General features: G+C 32.6%; 1 protein-coding gene across 3 annotated transcripts in view; it reads right to left on the bottom strand.

Annotated features, from left to right (window-relative positions):
* Positions 1 to 1,634: 1,634 nt before the first annotated feature.
* PTEN (phosphatase and tensin homolog) overlaps positions 1,635 to 26,655 on the bottom strand; it is an 89,388-nt gene continuing 64,367 nt past the window's right edge. For all 3 annotated transcript variants that reach the window (XM_077125338.1, XM_077125337.1, XM_077125339.1), the window contains 4 exons: positions 14,945 to 15,086; positions 9,153 to 9,319; positions 6,929 to 7,153; positions 1,635 to 5,145 (listed from right to left, as the gene is read on the bottom strand). In XM_077125338.1, coding sequence (XP_076981453.1) covers positions 4,960 to 5,145; positions 6,929 to 7,153; positions 9,153 to 9,319; positions 14,945 to 15,086 — 720 coding nt within the window. In that variant the 3' untranslated portion in view covers positions 1,635 to 4,959. The remainder of the gene's footprint in view (positions 5,146 to 6,928; positions 7,154 to 9,152; positions 9,320 to 14,944; positions 15,087 to 26,655) is intronic.

The following is a 26,655-nucleotide window of genomic DNA, read 5'->3' as shown; positions in this document are numbered from 1 at the left end:
TAAAAGGCTCTGAGGATATGTACAGTATAAATTTCATTTTTTTAAAAAGAAAATATATACACAAATATACACAGGAAAAAATGATTGTATAGTCACTAAAATAACAATGGCTATGTATTCAGAAGGGGGTACTATGAGTGATTATTTTGCCATTATGGGAAAAGAATTCTTAAAACAGCTAATTTAAGAACCAAAGTGTACCAACACCAATGAAACTATGTTGTTCTTTGCTGTCCTCACATTACAAGCTTTTAAAGCTACCAACCAACATGAATTTGTCCAAATGTCTACTGACATTTAGACATAAACAGGAAGATCTCTTGAAATAAAGAGCAAGATTATGGTCATAAACGAAATGAATAGATTTGCTCTAAAATTGAAAACTGGATAAGCAACTTCATGAGACTTCCTATATCTATGTAATTCTATGGGAAATTCTCTCTTAACATCATGCCTTTAAAAGATTTTAAGCATTTTCCACCATTATCTAGTTCGCTAGTTTTTAGTTATTATTCTTACACCAGTTTATTTTTCTTTCCATTCACAAACATTTCTCTCTGCAATAGCAACAGCACTTGAATCAAAAGTTACACTTAAGCCATTTAAGAATAAGCTTTGTGTGGCTTTTTATCTGCCAAAAATAAACAAAGAGTTTCCTGTTAGCAGCAAATTAACTAGATTTAAGGGTCTTGATTTTTCATAAGCCTTTGGAAGCCTGCATGTTACATATTGGTGATTTTTTAATTCTCAATGGAAATGGTGATGGCATTCAATGAACCAAGTTGGCTCTAATTACAGTGTAGTGAGAACACAAGAGAAAAACAAGATGCACAGTAAATTCCTTTTTCAGACATTATCAAAATATCTTAGAGTAATTCTAGACTCCAGTAGTTTTCAACCATACTTAATACCTAAAAGCAAAAAAGAAAATGTGTGTACACACAAACATGTATTTCATACTTACTACACATTATTCACATTTACTTTTAGAAAGTCACATGGAGAAAATGTAAACTTGAAATACTAAATTCCACTGTTACATAAATTGCTTTTTCAAAACATTTGTACAAACTATACTTTCATTTATTTACCTTACTATGCTTTGTTGAAAGGATGGATATTACTTAGTTTTTAAGAATATTAGAAATAACAAGGTTAAATTCAAGTACCCAAAGTCCTTTAGGCTATTCTGGAATATTAATTTTTATATGGCACAAGTCACAATGAGTAGATGAAGCTTCTCATATGTTGATGGCAGAGTATAGAATTCTAAAGAAAGGAAAAGCCACAAATTGAAATCTGAACTATCAAATCCATTCTGGGAAATTATCTTTAGGAAACAAAAATACGGACAATTTTTTGAGAATCTTGAACTTTTTCAGGCACTAGAATGTTTGAAACAAGTGGTGACTAAGGCGCTAAAATGTGGTGCTTCTCTTAAACACTGAATAGACTGATAATCTACTTCCAAGCTAACAAAGACCCATGCTTTTGTAACTGTAGACTTTGAAGGACAGCAGGAAAAAACTTACAGAAAACTTTTAAATCACATTTGGCTGCCCATTATTTAAACTTTCAATGAATTTAAGCAATTAAAATTATAAATACTCTCATTTAATAAAACACCCACACAATGACAAGAATGAGACTTTAATCAGGTTTAAGTGGAGTTTATAACACTAAGAGATAAAGGGTTGTTAACAAACACAATAACAAATGGACATCTGATTGGTATGAGGCATTATCCTGTACACATATTGTTTGTTTTTTGTTTGTTTTTGTGTATCCTCAGTGCATAGCATTTACACACAGAGCCACTGCTGCACAGCACAAGAGTATTTGAAGAGGCTGAAACAGAGTAAGGCTGTTTAACAGACTGAAATTTTTTAGTATATATATTCTATATGAAAACAAATTGAACTTTTGAACTGGCAGGGTAGAAGGCAACTCTGCCAAACGCTGCAGCTAAAGCTCAACTTTAGTGCACAGTTCCACCCCTTCCATCTGCATGCATGACACATTAACAGTATTTTAAAGGTAAACGAGGCACTTCGTGGCAACCACAGCCATCGTTATGAACATATTGCACACATATTCTAGAACTAAATATGTATCTGTACCCTACTTTAATTTTTTAAAGCTGAAATATTTGATGCTGCCGGTAAACTCCACTTAAGTTTATAACCTGTGCCACAGCAAAGAATGGTGATGCTATTTATTAAACTACCTTTTAATAATTATGGCAAAAATGTTGAAGAGGAGCTACAGAGGACTTGGGATGGTACAGGGCCCAATAGTAAGCTTTCTTAAAAGTGATGTCTTCAAGTAACTTCAGACATGTAAGCTGCTGCATATACAAAAAGTTTAAGAAATCATTCTAGAAACTCAAAGAGATTACCTACAGAATATATTTCAGGCTAATTATGAATACTGTCATAAATAAAGCTTTAATTAGGACTCAAAAACCTTTCAGTCATAGCAATTCTTGTCAAATTCTATGGGGATGGTAACTGAAATAAAGTATAGGAGAGTATGTATAATATATATTTTTATATATATATATAATATATATATAATGCCATTTTTCCATTTCCAATGACTACACCATAAAATGTAAGCAAGGCTTCTTAAAAACATTGACACATTCAAAATCAAAACCCTCATTCAGACCTTCACATTCCAAAGGAAAAATAATAACAGTGCAAAAGCCCATTATAATATAGTCATATTTATGACCTGGCCCTCCGTGTTACACATCAGAACAATACAAGTTATGTTTTAATATGCTGTGCCCAAAACTAGAACAATGAACAATATTAGTAATTATCGTCAAAACATAAACAGTTGATTTTCATTTAGGCAACAATTTTCAGCTTTAACAAAGACAACATGGCATATGAATTTCAATGGTTAGATCTTAGGAGCAGTTGTGTCTTACTTTACCAATTTAACTTATGAATAATATTCTAAATTATCAGTGTTTAAATATGAATGTATGTGTAAACCCTAAGAGCTGTTAAAGTTTTTTTAATTTGTTGAATGAAACAAACGAGGTATGGAAAACATGTCAACATTATTTACTAAGAATATTTTAGATGAAGTTCTGTCTAATCTATTTACCAGCAAACTCTATAAATGCTGCTCTGTAGGTCCTATGCAATCTGTATTTATAAATGAACTTGGTCAGACCACAGTTAGTGAACAATTTCAGCACCAATAAGTTATTGAAGATAGGGCTTTACACCATTAAGAAAAAAATAATGGTTGGATATTCAAATGTTTCAAGGTCAAGGTTTAATTTGACAGACACCAAATTTCTGGGAAAATAATCCTTTTAATAGTATCTTCACATTAGCTTTACAATAGTAGTTATACTTTGCTTAAAATCTTATGCAGTCTGGGCATATCAAATATATGATAATATTTAAGAAGTGAAATTGAAGTCCTAGTTCCAACTCTAACACTATGAAGAAATGATTCAACACTGCACATTAAAGAAATTTATTCTTTTAATAGCAAAACAATATAAAGCATTTGTGGGACAATTTCTACTGAAAAAGAAAATGCCTTATTATTTGTGCAGTGTTGAAAGTTTACTGCTATCCTAATTTCCTTTTTAACACAAATAATGTCCTTATTTAATATAAACATTATATGTATTAAGTATTCAGTATTCAAGTAAAATTCCCTAACAGTTAATGACATTTAAAAAAATGTGCAAAACTGCAAAACTCATTGTAATAGAATGTGTAAGGTCAAAAGGGTGGAACAATTGACAGCTACTGGATTGAATAAGTGCATCATAAACCTTTAAAGGAAAAAAAAAAAACGCTTACTATAGAATCTCAAATTGAAATTTCCTGTGCAGCATTATAAAATATTTTATATTTAATGAGAAAAAAAAGAAGCTTGCAGGCAGCACATGAAGCATCCACAGCAGGTATATGATTGAAAACTAATAAAATAAGTCTAAGTTGTTGACTGATGTAGGTACTAATAGCATCTGACTTTTAGCACTGGCCTTGATTATACACAGGAGATGGAGCAGTCATTACAATTGAGAAAACATTTAATAAATCATTGTCAATCTTACGTTTCAAGCCCATTCGTTGTTGATAGCCTCCACATTTATACGGTTTAGTCATTGTTACTGTTTCTTATCTATGACCACATTATTTTTATATCCCTTCATTTGTGGATTCATAAGATGTTTGCAGAAGGTTCATCCTGTACCCCAATACAGATTCACTCCCTCTAGCTGCCTTTTCTAGCACCAATATGCTTTAAAAAAATAAAATGCACAAACAACAAGCAGTGACAGCGGCCAATTCCTCAAATGTCCAGATTAGTAACTGTAGCATGCTAAAGAAAGGTATGTGTATGTAAATAGCTGGAGATGGTATATGGCCCAGAGTCCAGCATAAAATATATTCCTTTCTGAGCATTCCCTCCATTCCCCTAACCCGAATACATGCATTAGACTGTAGCAAAACCCTTTAGAAACTTCTCTTAGCCAACTGCAAACTTATCTGTTGCCACAAGTGCAAAGGGGTAGGATGTGAACCTGTACATCACAAAGAGCTCTTTAGCCACTTCAGTTGGTGACAGAACACAAAAGGAAAATTCCTACGTATACACATCAGTCTGTCTCCACTTTTTATAAAACTGGAATAAAATGGGAAAGTGCCATCTTTATTTAACCTAATTGAATTTTAAATGTCCTTTTGACACAAAAAGGTATATACATGACACAGCTACACAGCCTTTTTTTCAACTGGACAACAAGTGTCAAAACCCTGTGGATGTATAGGGTAAAACAAGATTGGTCAGGAAAAGAGAATTGTTCCTATAATTGATAATCTGACACAATGTCCTATTGCCATTAAAAAAAAAAGGTCCTTTTTTTTTCAGTTTATTCAAGTTTGTTTTATGGTGTTTTATCCCTCTTGATAAAAAAATTCAGACTTTTGTAATTTGTGTATGCTGATCTTCATCAAAAGGTTCATTCTCTGGATCAGAGTCAGTGGTGTCAGAATATCTATAGTGATCAGGTTCATTGTCACTAACATCAGGCGTTACAGAAGTTGAACTGCTAGCCTCTGGATTTGATGGTTCCTCTACTGTTTTTGTGAAGTATAGCTTTACCTAAAGAAAAAAGAAAATTCAAGATGAAAACACATAAACCTGACTAATCTCAAACTACTTAATATATATTTTTAACAGATGCAAGTTTTAAATACTATCGCAAACATGACCTTTAAAAGGCAAATGCATTTTACATGACCCTCTTTTGTTACTAAAGTTCTCTACATTCTCTTTCTTTCTATGCACTAAAAAGATAAGCTGGGGTTCTAATATATGATGTTTTTTTAATAAACAGAAGCTGCAGACATTAACTAAATAAGTCCACAAAAGAAATGCACCGACTGAAAGTTATCGTAGTTCACATAATATAGTTTCTCAATCACAAAATTCAATATACAGTTGGTTGCGTTCCAAAAGACTGTATTTTGATACACACTATGCAAATACAAATACTATACTAAACAAAATACAAACAATGATGTTTGTGATCCTCATTAGCCCTAAAAACCCCTAAAGGAGAGGGAAGTTAGTATCATACAGTGGTCTAAACAGTGCGACAAGAGTCTTCATATCATAGTTGAAATGTGACAAAAAATATTTGCTAAAAGCAACATGTCTAGATGAGGGATTTAAATCAGATCTGACTTCAAATCTCTCAATCATCCTACTACATCTGCAGCCCCACCCCTACTATGCAAGTCTACTCCATCAGTAAATCATTTCAGCTTTCCCTTCATAATACCATATATATATATATATATATATATATAATTATATATGGCATTGTCACATTATATATATATATATATATATATATATATATATATATATATATATTATAATACCATGGTAATATCATATATATTATATAAAATGTGACAGCTCCTCATTTCTTCACACTGCCACTACTCTAGCCAACCTACCACCTCTCAGCTAAATTGAACCACTGGAAAAGCATAACTGATCTCCCAGCTTCTGTTCCTGCCCCCTCTTCCTACTTTCCTCACCAATCTATATTCGAAAGAAGAGAGACCTTTTAAAAACAAAATTCAGTTCACACCTTCCCTTTACTGAAAATTCTCTAACGTCTTTCACAATTGGACTGGTACTTTCATTGAAACTCTGCTTTAGTCATAATTACTTCTTATTCCTCAAATATATCAAACGCTCATTCCTGTTTCAGGGTTTTGCTTATTTTCTGTCTTTTCCCAGAAATTTCTATAGCTCATTCACTTCATTTAGGGCTCTGTTTAAATGACACCTGCTTCGAAATGCCTTCTGTAACCATTTGAGAGAAACCCACTAAGATCATTCTTGGAGGCAGAATGGTATGACTGAAGCTCAGGGAGCCAGAAGACAATGAAGCTCAAGTTGATATAGGAGGTAGATTGTACTAAATCATGTAGGTCCTAGTAAAAAAACACAAGGTAAAATGGAGTAATAAATTTCTTTTAAAGATCACTCTCAGGGATTGAGAATGAACTCGAAGGGAGAAGAGTGGAAGTAGTGAAAACATTCAACGTGAATCATTCCCAAAACACTGAGTTTTCCTTCCTCTCTCCCCACTCCTCCCACTTCTATTCATATCCCATTCACTTGTACCATTAGCATCCCTGCCCCAGATTTCAACACAAAGAATACAGTAAGGAAAAATCCAGCTTCTTTAACTGTGTGTCCATCTTGGTATTTCTTTAGAAATTTTTAGGTGATTGCTACATAAACACTGCTTCTAAATAATGTACAGTTTAATATAAATATTAGTAGAACAAGTCTGACACCCAGAATAAAAAATGTTTACATGCCCAAACAGCCACTACCAACTCCCCAAATGATTTTAACTGACCTTAAAATTTGGAGAAAAGTATCGGTTGGCCTTGTCTTTATTTGCTTTGTCAAGATCATTTTTTGTTAAAGTAAGTACTAGATACTCCTTGTCATTATCTGCACGCTCTATACTGCAAATACTATCAATTTCTTGATCACATAGACTTCCATTTTCTACTTTTTCTGAGGTTTCCTCTGGTCCTGGTATGAAGAATGTATTTACCCAAAAGTGAAACATTTTGTCCTAGAGGGAAAAAGAGAAATGATAAATTTTTCTTTTTTAAAAAAGGTGTCAGGTGGGGCAACGGCGGCTCAGTGGCAGAATTCTCACCTGCCATGCCAGAGACCTGGGTTTGATTCCTGGAGCCTGCTCATGCCAAAAAAAAAAGTAGGGAAAGAAGGTGTCACCTATATTCAACCTTTGCCCAAGGAAGTCAACAAAATAAACCATATATCATTGATCTTTCCAATAAAGGTAAACAAGAAGAGTAATATTTGGCAACTTGCGTGTTATGTGCTTACCCTCATTCACACTGACCTTTTGTTTATTCAAATTTTAGATAAAAAATGTTCTATTACTTTTGTCTTAAAAAATCTTAAGTAAATTATCTCTTTTTCTACTCTAGAACTTGTTTTTTTGTATGCAGGCAGAAAATTTATTGAGGACACATGTGAGAGGACATATAGGCACTCTCACAAAGACAGAGGGTGAGAAAAGCAAGAGGCTAGAATTAGTTGATAAATGTTTTGATTTTTTAGGTGCTAATAAGCCAGTAATTGCTTAATGCCCCAAAATGTGTATCCCTCCTGTCTGTATACAGTTGTACACTAAAACTGTTTTTGCTTGTTTAAATCACTGCAAACTTTTTTTTTAACAGGCAAGAGGAAATCTCATAGAATGCCCAATTTATTTAAAGTATTCTAATATGCACAAATCTATCATGAATAATCAATTTAATCTGTACTAATGTAATGAATAGTTAAGAACTGATAAGAATATTATAGGGAAATAGTGACACTGGTACCTACCTATTTTATGAGCAAAATAATACATTTTCTGTGTGCCAAAGCCTTATAAATAAGGGAGAAAAAAACCTTGCTATTTATCCTAATTAAAAAATACTTATTAACACTTCCTGGATTCTCAAAAAATTACCTTTCATGGTTACTGAAATATATTTAACTTTTTTTTACACCTAAGATGTAAGAAATGGGTTTCTGGTGGGAAAAATCAATTTAACATTTTTGATTTACTAGCTATTAGGTTCTAGATAAAGGAAATTACATTTCTTTTCATTAATCAAAGTATACATCAAAATTTTAGCAGTAAATGAAACTTATTCTTTCAAAAGAAAAAAGCTACAAGCTAAGAAAACTAAATCGATCCTATTCCTGAAAATGTCTAAATTCAAGATGGCAATATTTTAATCTTCTAGATGTTTAACAAGACAGTAACAATATACAATGCTAGTACCTTTCTTCATTGCTACTTAAAAATTTCAGACCTCAAGTTCACTTTAAATGTTCGCACTTATCATTTTCAACCAAGATAGTTTTTTAAAAGGTGCTTTTGCAATCTCTAAATAAAGCTCAGTAAGATGCCAACCTCACTAAGCCTGCCTAGTTAAATAATTTCACATTTTTTCATTATTACTTCTTCTTCATACTTCTTTCCTAGCTAAAAAACTAAAAACTCTATACATTTAGACAAGCTGAATATAAAAATACAAAAGTCTCAAAAAACAACAGCCTAAATAGGTAAAAGTGGTTTGTGTCATTATAAAAACTTATAGATCTTGGACAGGCCACGGTGGCTCAGCAGGCAAGGATGCTTGCCTGCCATGCCAGAGGACCCGGGTTCGATTCCTGGTGCCTGACCACGTAAAAAAACAAAAAACAAAAACTTACAGATCTTATTTCTGCCAATAATTATTTTTTTTAAACACTTCATGGACCCCTGGTAGCAACAATTCAATTAATTTACCATTCTTTTTAAAAGGATTATAACCTATTGGTTGGAGTATGTATGCAATCTTTAATATTTTTACATAATTCCTGTACATAAGTTAAAATCAGTCCAATTAGAATTCATTAGATGTTAGTCATAAAATAAAAATCTATCTTTCAATCTCTCCTTACAGAATGGTTTCTAATTAACCAAAGGCTTTAAGCAAAAGATCTGATGTTACTCTTCACGTCATGACTACTTTGAATATTCTTCCCAATAAAAGTAAAGTACAAACCTTTTTTAGCATCTTGTTCTGTTTGTGGAAGAACTCTACTTTGATGTCACCACACACAGGCAATGGCTGAGGGAATTCAAAGTACATGAATTTGTCTTCCCGTCGTGTGGGTCCTGAATTAGAGGAATATATCTTCACCTTTAGCTGGCAGACCACAAACTGAGGATCTGCATGGTTAAAAACATACTTGTATCATTTCACAGGGAACACCTTTAACTGTCAAACTGTGAAAATACTATTCTAATGATCAATACTGGCAATATGAAAAATGGCAATTCTGCATTGTAATCTGATCTAAAACAAATCAGTGGAAATAAATTAGTTCAAAAAACACAATTCAAAGTTTCCTCTAGTTTGAAACTTCAAAATAAAACACTGTTACAAAATGAAACATTGTTCAAAATAAATATTCCATAAAAGTCAATTCTTATTTCATTAATAAAAAAAGTCCTAAGAGCAGACTTCTAATAGTACAGTAACACCAATACTTTAACATTAAAATGATGCTAGAAATCCTATTAAAATTACTTCAAGCATTAAAATAGTAAAATAATTTCCTAGCACAACAGTAAGCTACATAAATGCAACATTTTAAAGAGATATTACTGCAGTATTATAAAGTCTCTACCATGTCATAAAAAACACAAAATACAAAGTTATAATAAACTGCATAAACACAAACATAAATATTTATAAAATTTAACAATCATTTATTTTACCTATGGCCCACACTTTATTTTTAAATATATATAATGCCATCATCATTAGAAACAAGAAAGAAGAAATGTCTGCAAAGAAATGGAACAGATCTCAAGTTAAAACTGCAACACCACTCCCTTTCTTTAACACATCTTATTTTCATTAACAACTATTTTTGGCTTTGGCCCCTGTCTGTTTTAAAATGACTGGTAAAACATGACCTCTCAAAATCCATCCTGCGATTTAACTAAAAGGGGATATAGGTAAAATATGAAAAGGACTGCGTTTTATTTTCTAAATCTACTCATAAATACATGTATACTTTACTATATTAACGATAGACATTAAAGACATGTTAAGATTCTAGAACTTTAAATCTTCAAGTTACTTACATAATAAGACAAAGTATAATTAATTTGTAGTACAATGAAGCGTTAAAAAATAGGAACCCATTAAAAAGAAAACAATCTTAGTAGGTGATATGTGGGTGTTGAAGGAAACATACTAAGACAATCAAGAAACAGAAATGCTAGAATTCTGATATATATCCTTTGATATGACTGTGTTCAGAGAAATGAAAAGATCTCAATCTAGAAAACAGAAATCAGAAATAAATTTTCTTAGATATAGGCATACTGATAGCCTTTAGAGCCTCATATATATATATATATTCAAGCTAGCATTTCTGTTTCTTGATTGTCTTAGTATATAGGAGAAATATATGAGAAATATATATATGTACGTATGTATATATAAAGATAAAAAAATTATCAGCAGTAAAAAGGGTCATAATCTTTGAAGAAGAAATATCACATTCTTCATCAGCGTAACTAACAACTGAGAACAAGGCAAAAGGCTAAACCAAGCTAAATGAAATTTCCAATTTAATAAATACGTAATGGCTCATCTATATAATATCTAAGGTAATATCAGCAATAACATAATAAAACAGAACTTCTGGTTTAAAAAAACGTGAGATTATTCTAATAAGGATTCGTGAGCATTTATGAGAATAAGCCACCCCCAAGAGAGGAAACATTACACCAACAATCTGTCAATCAATTTCACTTCTGTAGTGCAATGAACATTTTATAAGACTAAGTGACACCGAAAATTTTACAGGGAAATATAGTTTGAAGATGCAAACAAGCAAGGTATGATTTCAAAGTTCTGATAAAATTAACCAGGATGAATATGCCTTGTGATCTTATTAAATTCCATTAATTCAGAATCTGATAATCCTGATTTTAGAAATTTAACAAGCAAGTTAACAGTATAAGTCAGATTTCAATTAAACTATATCTAAGAAGTACATCTTCAATAATTGAGAACTTTATAAACAATTCCTAAATTATTGCAAATCAGTGTTGCTTGATAAAAGTAGAAAAGATTTACTCAAATTACTAAAGAAAAGAATTTTCTTTAAAGAATAAATTTAAAATCTTACATAGATAAGACCTAATTTATCAGAGGCCAACATTAGCCTGGCTCTGCTGATTTATAAAACAGAATTCTGATATATATCCTTTGATATGACTGTGTTCAGAGAAATGAAAAGATCTCAATCTAGAAAACAGAAATCAGAAATAAATTTTCTTAGATATAGGCATACTGATAGCCTTTAGAGAAAATCATATTGACTATCATTTATTAACATATTTACCCTAAGATGTACAGAATATAGTAACCTCCTTCATTTAAAAATATTAAAACAATGATCAAATAAGAACCAAGTTGTAGGCCCCTGACAACTCTAGAAAATATCTTACTTTTCACCAACAGTTTTTTCTTTCCTGATTATTCTTCTACCTGAACCCAAACTGTTGCCATTCTGCTTGTCTCAGTCTTTACTCTTGTCTTCCCTCAAAGGCTTCCTATCCTCTGACCCCACACCATATTTACATGAGAACCTTAACTACTGCTTCTCTTTAATGATGCTCCCCCAAATATCAAACATATCTCTCACCTAAGGTTCAAATACATACTTCTAGATAATCACTGAATATCTCAATGAAATCAGCTCACCTTCACCTGATTTGACATGTTTACAACTAAAATATCAATATTTATTTCTCCAAGTCTCAGATTTGCTTTCCTTTCTTTCCCTCTGTGTGAATGGTTCACCTGACTTGGATCAAAACTTGCAAAATCTTTGGCTATAAATGGCAAAAGAAAAACTAGTGAAATCCCATTTGTCTGCCCTAGCACATTTGGTTTAAGACAAGTTACATAACTGACTTCCTGTTGACTGTTTTTCCCCTCTTGCAGTTTTGATCACTAGCATTTCAATCTAAATTTATTTTAACATTTGTTTCCCCTATTATTTAGTTTTACTCCATATGTTCTACTCATCTGTTGATAAGGCAGATAAAACGAGCATCAAACACAAGGTTTTCACAATCACACAGTCATATTGTGAAAGCTATATTATTATACAATCATCTTCAAGAAACATGGCTACCGGAACACAGCTTTACATTTTCCGGCAGTTCCCTCCAGTCTCTCTACTACATCTTGACTAACAAGGCGATATCTATTTAATGTGTAAGAATAACCTCCAGGATAATCTCTCGACTCTGGAATCTCTCAGCCACTGACACTTTATTTTGTCTCATTTCGCTCTTCCCCCGTTTGGTCGAGACGGTTTTCTCAATCCCTTGATGCTGAGTCTCAGCTCATTCTAGGATTTCTGTCCCACCTTGCCAGGAAGGTCCACACCCCTGGGAGTCATGTTCCACATAAAGAGGGGGAGGGCAGTGAGTTTGCATTGTTGCGTTGGCTGAGAGAGAGAGGCCACATTTGAGTAACAAAAGAACGTTCTCTTGGGGATGACTCTTAGGCCTAATCTTAAGTAGGCTTAGCCTATCCTTTGCAGGGATAAGATTCCTATGAACAAACCCCAAAATTAAGGGCTTGGCCTGCTGATTTGGTTGATCCCACTGCTTGTGAGAATATCATGAATTCTCCAGATGGAGATCCAGGTTCAATTCCCAGTGCCTGCCCATGCAAAAAAATAAAAATAAAAATAAAAATTGCATGCTCTCTCCAATCTTCAATAAAGAGCTGAACTTCCTGCATGAAACTTTGACAACCCTCAAAACATTTTTTCCTGAAAATAACATTTATAGTCTACACACACAACCTCCAATTTAACTATATGTTACTTACAGTATACTGAAGCTTCATTATATGGTGTCAAATTACAATGCAGAAAGAGACAACTAGAAAATTTTTAAATATTTTAAAATATCACTATTTAATAAGTTTAAGATTAGAATTTTAAATGTAACAGAGACAAAAGAAGTTCTAAAACAGGTAGGCAGAGCAGAACTGACAAATTTTTGATAGAGGCCAATGTAGAAAAATTATACTATATAAGATTATTGAATTGAATGTTCTCTCCCTTATTATTTTTGTTAATATTTAATACCTTCCTTTTGGCTCTTACACTGGTATCTCCACTACAGACAGAGTATTACTGATATCTATAGTACAGACAGAATATGAGATTCTTCCTTCCTTTTTACTTTTCCTTTAACAATCTATTAAGTTCCCATGTCAATCACTCCATCAAACCAGTACCTTGTACTCAAACAAGTTTTTAAATTGTAATGAAATGATAAAAGTACCAATGTCTTCTCAGAAATCTTTATTTTATAGCTATATTAATAAATCTGTAGCCTTTGATAAAGTTGTTTTGCTCTAAGATCTGATGAAGCTGTTCACCTATCTAACAAAGATAAACAACATTAAGAGATTAATTTTCTAAGTAAAAGATTAGTTAGAAATTTTTTAATTAAATAAATATCTTCAAGAGGCAGAAGTTAAAGCTAAAAGTACTAACAAACTGCAAAATATCACTGAAATATTATTAGAGATAAAAGAAATAATGGAGTGCTATCTTATTTAGAAACTAAAAAATTTTAATCTAATAAAACAAATGTCTTAAATATGAAAATGTGACTAACCACTCCCAAGGCAGAAACCAGTATCATAAAACTCTATTACAGAAAAAAGAAGCAAGAGTCTCTTCTTTTATATGGCTAGATAATAATATTTCCTTCTGTACATCCTCCTACCAGTTTAACTAGGTGCTCTGGAAGCAGAATAGGATCAGGATGACTGAGATTAGGAGCTTACTGAGGTAAGAGGAAGTAAGAGAAATAAATGGGAGGAAGAAATCAATGACATGATTTACATTTTCCAGCAGTTCTCTCCAGTCTCTCTACTACATCTTGACTAACAAGGTGATATCTATTTAATGTGTAAGAATAACCTCCAGGATAACCTCTCGACTCTGGAATCTCTCAGCCATTGACACTTTATTTTGTCTCATTTCGCTCTTCCCCCTTTTGGTCGAGATGGTTTTCTAAATCCCTTGATGCTGAGTCTCAGCTCATTCTAGGATTTCTGTCCCACCTTGCCAGGAAGGTCCACACCCCTGGGAGTCATGTCCCACATAAAGAAATCAATGACATGATTTCTACTTAGTACTTACCTAAAAAGTTTCAGATTTTAAAATCTCTTCATATTATTGATAAGAAAGCACAGAGAGAGGTAGATGATGAGCCCAGTGTTATCTAGTATATTAATGACAGATCCAGGACTGAAACTCAAAAACTCAGGTCCTCCCTAACATTCCACACATTTTGACTAAACCCTCTTCTTTATTCATTATATTTCAGCTTGTCACCATGTCTTACCATTTCTTCTTTTCCTTTTTATTACCACTATCACTATTTTTGTCAATATCTACTCTTTCTAAGATAGTTAAGAAATTGGTCCCTGCTCCAATACCAATGAGTACCACTGCTACTTGCAGGCTGGACCTCCAACAGGACAGGCTGTTTAGTCATCTGGTCAGAAATTATGCTGCATTTAAATGGCTGCAGCAAAGAATATTGCTTTCATAAATATAATTTGGCTTCAAAGACATTAAAACCCATTGCTTTTGGCTTCCTTAGCCAATAGACTCAACAACTGAGCAAATGAATTAGTTTAGATAACTCAGAAATATCCTGTCTTGCATAAATTCAAAATGTGATAAGAAAAGTGTTCCAGCACCTGGAAGGATGAGAATTTAGAGCACTTACTGCAAGTTCCGCCACTGAACATTGGAATAGTTTCAAACATCATCTTGTGAAACAACAGTGCCACTGGTCTATAATCCAGATGATTCTTTAACAGGTAGCTATAATAATACACATAGCGCCTCTGACTGGGAATAGTTACTCCCTGGTGGACAGAAAAAAAGAGAAGCCAAATTCAAAAGAAAAGTTCTGTTATAGTTATTTCACTAAATTGCTATGGTAACTGGATTATAACCACTAAATATACATACATTAGAAATTTGACCTTAACTGATTAATATTTAAATCTGACTCAATAAAAGAGTAAATCTGAGCAATATCAATGCAAAGGAAAATATAAGAATAACTTTTCTATCGTAAAATACAATTATCAAGCACCTCATTTATTCAACGGTCACAAGAACGCTCTTATCCATGGAACCCAATTAGCAAAGGCCACTACATATCCAAAATAACTTCCAAGGCCTCTGCACTAAAGCAGTTTTCTTTACTCCTAGAGCTCCCCACAAAACGTATGGACTCTTATTAAAAACACACAATTCCTCACAAACTTTGTTATCTATTTTCTAGGAAAAAGCTTATCAGATCAGCAAATTAGAGAGAGAGACATATTGCCTTTAAGAGGCAAAAACAGCAGCAATTGATGCTGACCTTAGAGCCCAACAAAATAGGAGTAAGCAGCTGACATAAATAACAAAGGTACATAAAGTGCTACACCTCTTTGTTGAAGAAACCAAGGAAGTATAAAATATTTCAGAAAACTAAAGTATTTACAATGCTAAAAATAATGTATAAATTAATATGGTATTTAAAGGGGGAACCTTAGTTAGCAAAAGAAAAATCTAATATGTCCAACACCGCATTAATGACACCGAATAAACAAGGTTTTAGGGAACTTAACTAAGGTTTTCTTTCTCTTATTACACTGTACAACTTCAGAAAAATTCAAGTATTTAACTCAGAAATATAAGGCAATAATATACAGCATTAAGAAGTCTAACAAAAGTAAACTGGAGAAAACTGTACTTTAAACAGCATTTGTACAGAAGAGGGAAAACATGCAATATTTTTCTGTAAGTCACTATTGGCATCCATGTCATCCAATGTGCTAAGAAAAAAACTCAAAATAAATACTCTTTTCCCTTTAATAAAAGATATAAAACACATTTATGTGAGTTTAAAAATGGGTTATGTTGAATGTCAGGCATATAAGTATTCACTATAGTATTCTTTGTATTTTTTAAAGTTTTAATTACAAACAATCTGATTTAAGGTTTTGGATATAATACAAAGACAATACAATTTGTTGTCAGAATACTTGGATTTTGAATGCTGACCATCAAAACACATTTGTTTCCTCAGGAAAATGAGGATGATAACACATACGTTCCCCTACCTTCTTTTCACAGGGTTCTCATGAGGATCAAACACCATATGCAGTTGCACAAAAGCACGCTAAAACTACAAATGCAACACAAATACTAATTAACAGTTCTAGAAATTCTGCCTATGTTTAAGGTAGAATTCTCGAAGAGTTGGAATTTTGTTTCTACATAATTTTCTTAATGCAATATATACTACTTTGAAGAGCTATTATAAAAGTTAACATTAAAAATCATCATTAAAGTTTAAAAAATTTTTAAACTTAGCTTAAAATGATTTATTATACCACACTATTTAATGCCACCTCAGTAAACTATTTGTTATTCATGTTTCTCAAAATAAAATACAGAGGGGGGTCACGGTGGCTCAGCAGGCAGGAATGCTTGCCTGCCATGCCAGAGGACCCGGGTTCGATTCCCGGTGCCTGCCCATGTTAAAAATAAAATAAAATAAAATACAGAATTGAAAAGCAGGCTAAGGAAAACAGAAGATAGAAGATCAGTAGGAAGGATACAGTTTGAATTATGTGAATACTTGAACCAAACGAATTTTGTCAAAATATTAATATAATATTTTATTAATAAATATTAATTAATTTATTTTTTTTACTTCTTATTGACAATTCATTGATTTTTTAAAGTCAATGCAAGTCTGTAAGAAATCCAGGTTGTCATTTCCTGGAATCTAGTAGAATGAGATATTTTTCTCCTTATCTCCATTCTTGATAAAAGTTTGTGTGCAACAATTAAAAGGTTTTCAAAGTGTTAACTTTTCTCAAATAGCAAGGGACTGGTAGCGCACCCACAATGTGGGTGTCTTATATACTCAGTTAAGCCTCAGCAAAAAAGGTTGGATAAATGTACAGAATATATTAATCTACTAGTTGTCAACATTTGATGAATAATTAATGTATGAATATCAGCTGAACCAAAATTGTAGATATAATTCAAAGAAAAAAACTGGAAAAGGACAGTTGTAAATTTAATTACATGTATTATTTTACTATCAATTTATGCATATTTAAGCTTCTATATCTTATCTATCCATTAGCTTGCCATACCTCAAATACAACATGTAAAGATTAACAGAAATAAAAAAAAAGTTGGAAGGCTCAAATGTGTATGTACTACTGACCTTGAATATGTCCTCCTCACTCTAGTCTCATCTGTCATGGCCACAATACACATTTACTAAAATTTAATTTAACAATGCAATGAATCACTCTACTATTTAGAATGTGAAATAAAATAAGCAAATATTCCGCATTAAATTTGACAATGCAATTTAAAATACTTCAAATATCACGTTTCCTGAATGTATATTCAGAGAACACATAATCTGCATATTTTACTTACAGAACTTTAAACATGAAGATTTAATTCAAAGTATGTCTTTTTAAAAATCTAGGAGATAAATGTTTTACTGGTCTTCCAAAAGTTATCTTACACATATGAAAGAAGGGCTGAACTTTAAATCTCTGGGAAAGTAAAAAAAACATGTTTTCAAAATTTTTATTTTTCACTTAGATTAAGACTAATAAAACTCACAGATTTATTCTCTAACCAATAACTTTTAAGTTAAACTGGTCTATAACTATATCCCAGAAGATTCAGCTCTACTCTTTGAGTATTAACTCACCTTTTCTAATCTAATTGTAAAGAAAATAATTTATATTCTTAATTCTCTCAAATATAACGTCCAACATATTCTAATTTTTATCTAAATAGCATTCTTCAGGTCAACTCAGCACCAAGTTCCTGGCCATTACTTCAAAAGGTGGCCACTGCTTTATCAATTCCCTGTGTTCACAGACCTTAGTGGGACTTGGGGGGTATATTCCATGTTCCTCCCAGTACCCCTCCCAGATGACTTTCCCACTGCCTTCACTTCAAGCAGTTTCACCTATCTGAAACCCTTAACATTCAATAATTCTTCCCAGGTATACATTTACTGAACTCTTTACCATAATGATGATAACGTTTGGTTTACTCCATCTCCCTTTCTATCCTGCACCAGATATCATCCCTCAATGAATTCATCTTCTATTTTACTGAGAATATCCAATATAAACACCCTCAAAATTCCCTGCACTCCTGATATTTTAGAAGAATATCAAAAAAAGTTCTATTTTGACAAGTGCTCTATTAATTATTTCCTCTCTAGCAGTCATCTTTATTCTTTACCACCTGTCTGCTCCTAATTACACAGTTCAGGTAACCGTTATTCAATACAATTCAAAGACCAAAAACCCATACTCTCCCCAGATGCTGTGTATTGCTCAAACTATCATCCTCTCTACAGCACAGCAAAACCTCCAGGCAGCTTCTACTCCTTAACCCATAGAAATCTGGCTTCAGCTGTTATTATGAGGCTGATTTCCTACTGCTCATCAATGTTTTCTTTATTTTCCTGTTCCAACCCTGGCTGATCTCTTTGCAGTTTTCTGAAACTTCTATAATATGAACACATTCTCTAAACTTTTCTCCTACCCTTACTGGCTGTTTCTTTTCTTGTCCCTAAAAATGGGCATGTTTCAAAAATGTTATCTTAACTATCTCCTCTCTCCATCAATCCATCTGTTCCAGTACTTCAATTCTCAGTCATTATATGATAACTCCAAAACCTGACTCTCTAATTTGACTTAACTCCCATATAAATTAGATAAATTTCTAACACTTGGTTGGACATTTCTACGTGGAAATTCCAGAACTTCTTAAAATAAAACACTCAAAAATTGAAGCTGTAATATTCTTGCAAGAACAAACTTCTCTTATTTCTGCAAATGACACCTTTCACTATTTTCTCCAGTTCTAGAGCCTCAGATCTCTTTTAATAACTACTGCCACCACCACTTATGGGACCTTTACCATGTTCTTTGCATTATTCCAAATGCCTTCAGAAACCTATCACTGAATACTCATAAAACTATATAAGGTGGGTGTTACTGGTAACTAAGGTCTCTTATCCAATAAGTAATGGAACTGGATTTCACCCAAGCATTCAAACTCTAGAGCTTCCACTCAACCACTATACATTATCTTACCATCTCTGCTAGAGTGAAATAAACACGTCTGAGAGACAGCAGTGATACAAGGAGGGTTATAGAAAAGAGAAGTGGAAGGATTCTAGCACAACGGCAAAGGCCCAGGCAGAGTGGAGATCACAGATTGGTATAACTTGAAGCATATTAACTACCTGGCATACACATACATACATAAATACATAACACACATACACACACAAAAACGGAAGACAATCCAGAAATTAAGCTCATTTAAAATAGTCATCATTACTACACATCTATTTAGTTGCCAAGAGCCAGGTCTTTGCCTCTGAAATATTTCTCAAAACCATCACTTCTGGTTTTCTGTGGCCATTCTCGTTCTGTTACCTCCTGCAATTTTGTAATAGCCAACTGACTCTCAGTCTTTGATTTATCTATTCTTCAATCTATATTTATACCACAGTCAGATTAATCTTGCAAAATTTTAAGATTAATCACATTAACATTAATTTAAAATGCTAAATGGACTAGTATTTACCCTAATAGAAATTTATCACACACTGTAATTCGATCACCACATAAATATATAGCCCAACCTCCTTTTCCAGTTAACCCCTCCCAACTCCCTTGCATGTACTCAGATTTTTGGCCAAACTAAAGTATTTACTTTCCCCTAAATCATACTCTCTGGTTTTCTCATTTTTTTTTTTTTTTTTTTTCTTTTTTAAAGGAAAGACAGAGAGAAGGAAGGAAGGATAGAAGGAAGGAAGGAAGGAAGAAAGGGAAACATTTTTAAACATTTTCTTGTATTCTGTTTCTCCGTTTTTGTTACATGGGCTGGGGCCGGGAATCGAACCGAGGTCCTCCGGCATAGCAGGCAAGCACTTTGCCCGCTGAGCCACCGCGGCCCGCCCGGTTTTCTCATTTTTAATATGCTATTTTTGTCAGGGTTATGCAATCAATCACCTGGGAAGTTTTACATATTTTCTAATAACTGGACCATTTTAGATAACATATATATTTGGATGCTTCAAAATTTGATACAATTATACCTGAAAAGCAATTCAGCCAGGTACTTCTTAAGGGTTCCTAGACATTTTCATTTTTGGACGGTCTATTCAGATTTTTTATTTCACCTTGAAGCATCTACTATAACATTTTTATTGAAAACTGCCCATTTCCCATTTAAATTTTTAAATTAATTAGCGTAAATTTGAATATAATTTTAATGTTTCCTCCACTCTGTAATTTTATCTCCTTTCTCACACTTAACATGTGTTTTTAGTTCTTTTTACTTTTTTCTTGATTTGACTTTAAGCGATGTTTTGATTTTATTGCCATTTCCAGTATCCAGATTTACAGTTCAAGTAGTTTATTGTTGTCTAATTCATTAACTTATATTTTTGTCCTTATTTATCCCTTCTTCCTGTGCTATTCATTTCCTATAATCTCTAACATGAATTTGTTTTTCCTCTTTGACCTAAAATTTATTTAAGAAAGGGGTTTTAAATTTCCAAATCGCTGACATGGTTTGATTAAGCTTTTCTTAAATATCTAATTCTATTGAATTATAATCAAGAATATGACATTATTCTACTTGGAAATGATACTTTTTGTAGCCTAATGAGTGACTAATCTTGGTAAACTGTTTTGTGCATGAAAGACAAGAAGGAATAAATTTTATGGAGTACTTTAATTATATTATTCAAATAATCCACACATCCTCCAAATCTTGTGCCTTCTGATATGGCAAGATAGGAAGTGTATTAAAAATTCCAACTACCACCACTTTTCTATAAATTTGTTCATTTCTTTATTCAACATTTTGATATTATATTTAATGCATATGAGTTTATAACTGTTAAGTCTTCAATGTGGAGTACATACTGTGTTAATCTAATTTACATTTGCTTGACATATCTTTAATCAACCATTTATTTTTTTAACCTGAGTTGTTTAACTCTCTTGCATATGATTAATCTTTTAAAATACAAAGACTTAAAAATATAGGTAATACACATCTTTAAGACTAGAATACTGTCAGAATACTACTAGACCAGAATACCAGCCAGGTACCACAGAACAGATAATCCCAAACATTAAGCAATCACAAGATATGCAATGTTTTGTTCATATTCTGTGTATAAATATTTTCAGATCTTCTCTAAGATGAATTCACAATCTAGACTTCTCAGATAAGAAAGCAATTTTCTACCTCAGTAAACTTTCCACTAGCATTTGTAAATAAATGTTTTAATATAATACTGTTGGCAATTATACATTAGGCTCTGTTTTCAGGTACTTTCCTATATCCCTAATGATACCTCAACTTTACAAGATAGACACTACCACCTCTACATTAAGGCTAAGAAAACAGACTTAGAGCACATAATTAAGATGCTCTATATGAGGATCTGAATCTAACTGTGAATCTGAATCTAAAACTTTTACTCAGGTGTCCTGGGTTTCACTAATAAATAGCATGCATACTAACTAGCTATATGATTTGAAGGAAGTCACAACCTTTTTAAGCTTTTATTTGTTCCATCTCCACAACAATCTCTAAAATTTGGGGTATCACAGTGCCTGAGTTCTAGTCAATGATTATAAGTAATAAATCAAATATTGGTGCATGATCCACAGAATTCTTGAGAATAAATTCAAGCAAAACAACTGATATTTTTCTCTCTGTCCTGTATGCTTCCTTCTCCTTGATTTGTCTCTGAAAAGTCATCATTTTCCCTGGGGTTCAGGTTGAATGGGTCCTATTGCTCATGATGATGAAGCCTAACTAATCAGAGCATCCCAATCCTTGGCCAGATGTTTGGTTCAGGGATGGGCACATGCCCCAATCCAGGCAAATCAGAACCCAATCTAGGAATTTTTGCTGAAAGAGCAGCTCTTCTTCTTCCACTGCAGATGCCAAAGCAGGTAGACTATAAACCTGAGCCTACTATTAGCCATATTTTGCCACTACTCGCAGAAAGCCTGCCTGGAAATAAAGTATATACAGAGTATAGGAGAGCTAGATCTAGCATGATTAGAATGAGAGATTTCTGATATCTGTTAAGCATCTAGAACTGGGCCAGAGCTTTTGTATTAAAATAAACCAATAACTGTCCCCTTTAACTCGGGCTATTTTGAGTTGGGTTTCTGTGACTTGAAACTGAAAGAAGTCTAATGCATTACAAAGTAGCTGCTTTTTTTTTTTTCCCTTCCTTTTTAAAGTTTCTGTTTTCTATCTTGGGGATCTAGGGGGAAAAAAAAAGGAAAATCTGGACAAGAAAACATATTATGGTAGAAAGGACCCTGGGCTTGAGGTTAAGAAATACGGTTTTGACTTCTCAACCAAAAGGAGGAAGAGCGAAATGAGACAAAATAAAGTGTCAATGGCTGAGAGATTCCAAACCAAGTCTAGAGGTTATCCTGGAGGTTATTCTTATGCATTAAGTAGATATCACCTTGTTATTCAAGATGTAGTGGAGAGGCTGGAGGGAACTGCCTGAAAGTGTAGAGGTGTGTTCTGGTAGCCATGTTTCTTGAAGATGATTGTATAATGATATAGCTTTTACAATGCGACTGTGTGACTATGAAAATCTTGTGTCTTATGCTCCTTTTATCTACCTTATCAACAGACAAGTAAAACATATGGATTAAAAATAAATAAGAGGGGGAACAAATATTAAAATAAATTTACTAGATTGAAATGCTGGTGATCAGTGAAGGGGAGGGAGAAGGGGTATGGTATGTACAAATTTTTTTCTTTTTATGTTTTTTTCTGTATTGATACAAATGTTCTGAGAGGTCATTGTGGTGATGAATATACAACCATGTGATGATATTTTGAGTTACTTCAGGGTAACTCCTTGTATTGGTTCCTATTTAGTCCCATACTCCACATACTGTTTATATACCAAGTTTATATACTGTTTGTATACCAAGAATGGAATGATCATATGGTAAGAATGCTTGTGTTTGTTTGTTATGTTTAAAAAAAAATGATCCCGGTGATGAATACACAACTATGTGATGATATTATGAGTCACAGATTGTACACCATGTATGAAATGTTTGTATGTAAGAATGTTTGTGTTTGTATGTTGTTGTTGTTTAACTTTATTGTACAATATATACTATATGTTGTTTTAGCAATAAATACATTTAAAAAAAAAGAAAAGAAATATGGTTTGAGTTCTTACACAGAGAAACTAAATGACCTAGGGACAGGCTGATCTTTGCAGATCTCAGTTTTATCATTTACATTACAATGGGTCTCAGATAATTGATATGATTCTTCAAGTACAAAAATTCTACAATTTTATGAATCTATGGGTTGGATAGCTGGCTAAATTACTGTATATTAGAGGAATAAAGTTAAGCCCAAGAGAATGAATGTGTTAGAAAAATAAGAACATTATTGAGGAGGCTTAAAAATTTTTAAAGATGGTAATCATAGGTATTTTGCTTTAAATGAAGAGAAAACATGAAAATTTCATTAGGTTACATTAGGGAAATTTAGCAAACAGACTCAAGGAAAAATATTTTATTATAATCTTAGGATATAAAAATTCTTTGCTCAGAAAAACTAGAAATTTTCCCCTTATGGAATCATCTAGAATAGAGTTAATATTTATTACTTTTAGAAGATTTAAGTCATCATTAAAGATAAACTAGATGAACTCCTGTGCAAAGTTCATAATATACAGGGACTCTTTAATAACCAATTTGGAAAAATAAAAACAAAAGCTGCTCAAATTATTTTTCCTAAAAGTTTAATCAAAGAAAATAAATATTAACACTTACTCTACCTGCCAGCAAACTGCAAAGGATTGGGAGACAAGAGAAAGAAAAGTAGCAGAGATCTTGGGTAAGTTCATCATATAATACTTCGTTATACCCAGAAAGTTGGGGAATCTTTCTAAAATACATACTTAGCATTCTGGGGATTTTTTTTAACTCTTTGTTCATAGTTTAGAATAAATATTTGTGAGTTACTGATTATGATACTGAAGCATATGTGCTGACGCAGACAGTATGTGGAGTGTGGGACTAAATAGGAACCAACACTAGGAGTTGCCCTGAAGCATGCTTTCTTGGAGAAAAAAAAAATTCAATTGACAGCTTGCTTTTGAATAATTTGCCACATGTTCATAAAGCAAAATATAAAATGTGCAAACGAAGGACTCTCAAGGGAGTGTAGCATAGCTGCCTTCCAGTAAATTACTGAATACAAGATAGACATCTTCCCTCAAGCAGTTATCTCACACTCAGAAAATATTTTTCTTTAATGGGAAGTATCAGTTGTTCTTTGAGTTCTCTGCAACACTGAAATTCTAAAGTTAATATTTGAGCAATACTAACACAATGACACATTGTATGGTCAGCTTGTATCCAACACTCTGACACTAAATTTGCACCAAGACTGCTAAAGAAATATTGCAACTCTGCACCAGATTATTTTGAGGAGACCCTCTGCAAAGTTCACAGATTCATCAAAACATCATGACTTTTTCTGTTCTTTTTTAAAAGAAGAAGAAAAGAATCTATTCCTAGATAAACATCACCAAAACACAAATTTCTTCAACTTCCTAATGTTTCTCCATAATTAAAATGAGAAATACAAATAAAATAACATTAATGATGGTTCTAATAAAATTAATCCTATATAAACCTTTCCAAATGGGTAAAATGTCCTTCCTGTAATAGTAGTTAGTTCACATGTAAATCTAGACTCAACCTAAGATGAAACATTGGCAAGCAGAGGATAAACTTATTATCAGATGTTTCAAGAACAAAACTAATCAGTTATATTTATAATATACTTCTCAGGATGAATTTCACAGTTCTATAACAATAGAACTTACCATACTTAGCTAAGTTTTCTTACAAAATTGATTATTCATTAAAAGTTTAAAATACATGATTTTGCTAGCATGTTAACCTTTGAATGTTTTAAGACAATTAAAATCTCAGATTTTAAGAGAGTCTGCAGCACTATATTTATAAAACCACAAACCTCAAAGTGTCCTTATATTACTTAAATCAAGGGTCATTAAATGTGATAGCATCTGTAAAGAGGGGAATAAACTGAAGTGCCTTGTCAAAATGGACCAATTTCATCAGCATTACATAACCTTCCAGAGATTATCCAGAACAGTCTCAGAATCTTTTCACCTCCAAAATCTGTGGACTTGATAGTGTAGAAAGAAATTATACCATGGGTCAGGGGATTCAAATTTTACTCTGAGTACTGTCATTAACTGGTTGGATAATCTTGATCAAGGAACTTCATCTTTCTGGGCCTCAGCGTCCTTATCTATAAAATAAATATCCCTGAAAAAAAGTTCAGGATCGTATGACTTTTAAATTCACTACATTCAGTTTTCTAATATTGTTTCAACCTAAAATGCAAACTCCACTGTGTGGTAAAATACATAGTTTAGTCAACAGTATCTGCTCATAAATTTATTTGTCTTTTTAAATAAACATGGAGATAAAAGATAGCAGCACATTAAGATACTCCTTTAGACTCTGTAAATAATTCAGCCAAAACATGGTGCAAGTATATTAATTAAGCATGAGATAGAAATGGCTGACTTCATGGTTTATTTTGACTCCAAGAAGCTAAAAGAAGGGACTGAATTTGGCTAAATCACACTTAACTCTGTCTTAATATCAGGTAATAGCCAGCAAAAAAGTTTTATTTTATTTTTATAAATACTATCCCTACTATCTTCTCACTCTGGCCCTACTTCACAACAACATCTCATGGGGATTGCCATTTCATCAAATATCCAATTTGGAAAAATACTGGATTTTTTTTTGGATTTTATTGGATTTCTCACCTCTAGAGAGAGAAAGAATTATTTTATAGCTAATGGATGAGATCTTGGGGGGCTAGCAGGAGGTGAAGCCAAGAACTAAAGCACACACCCTCCTCTAAAATATCTACTTTTTCCAATGTTATTATTCCTTGTTACTCTAAAAATTCTTTTAATTAAAAAATAAATAAATAAAAAATAAAAAGAAACTTTGTATGGCAAATTATATGGGTGAAATAACATTTTACTTTAAATAAGCATGCAAAGATATATAATGCATCTATATATGGGCAGAGAAATATATAATTGACAATATTACCAGATGTGATGACTAGATTATCTTCTCAACCTCACTCTTTGATTATAGAGTCGCCTCTTGGATCTAACTAAAACTGGTAACAGAGAAAATAAAGTATAATAAAGATTAAATATTTTTATCCCTGAATATGATGGTAAAATTCCAAGTGCTCCTTATGCAGTAAGTTCTCACCATTAGAGGCATATAG

The sequence above is a fragment of the Tamandua tetradactyla genome, chromosome 13 (genome assembly GCF_023851605.1).
Source record: "Tamandua tetradactyla isolate mTamTet1 chromosome 13, mTamTet1.pri, whole genome shotgun sequence".
NCBI classification, from domain to species: domain Eukaryota; kingdom Metazoa; phylum Chordata; class Mammalia; order Pilosa; family Myrmecophagidae; genus Tamandua; species Tamandua tetradactyla.
Note: the sequence above shows the minus strand (reverse complement) of the source record. Positions and strands in the feature narration are given on the sequence as shown.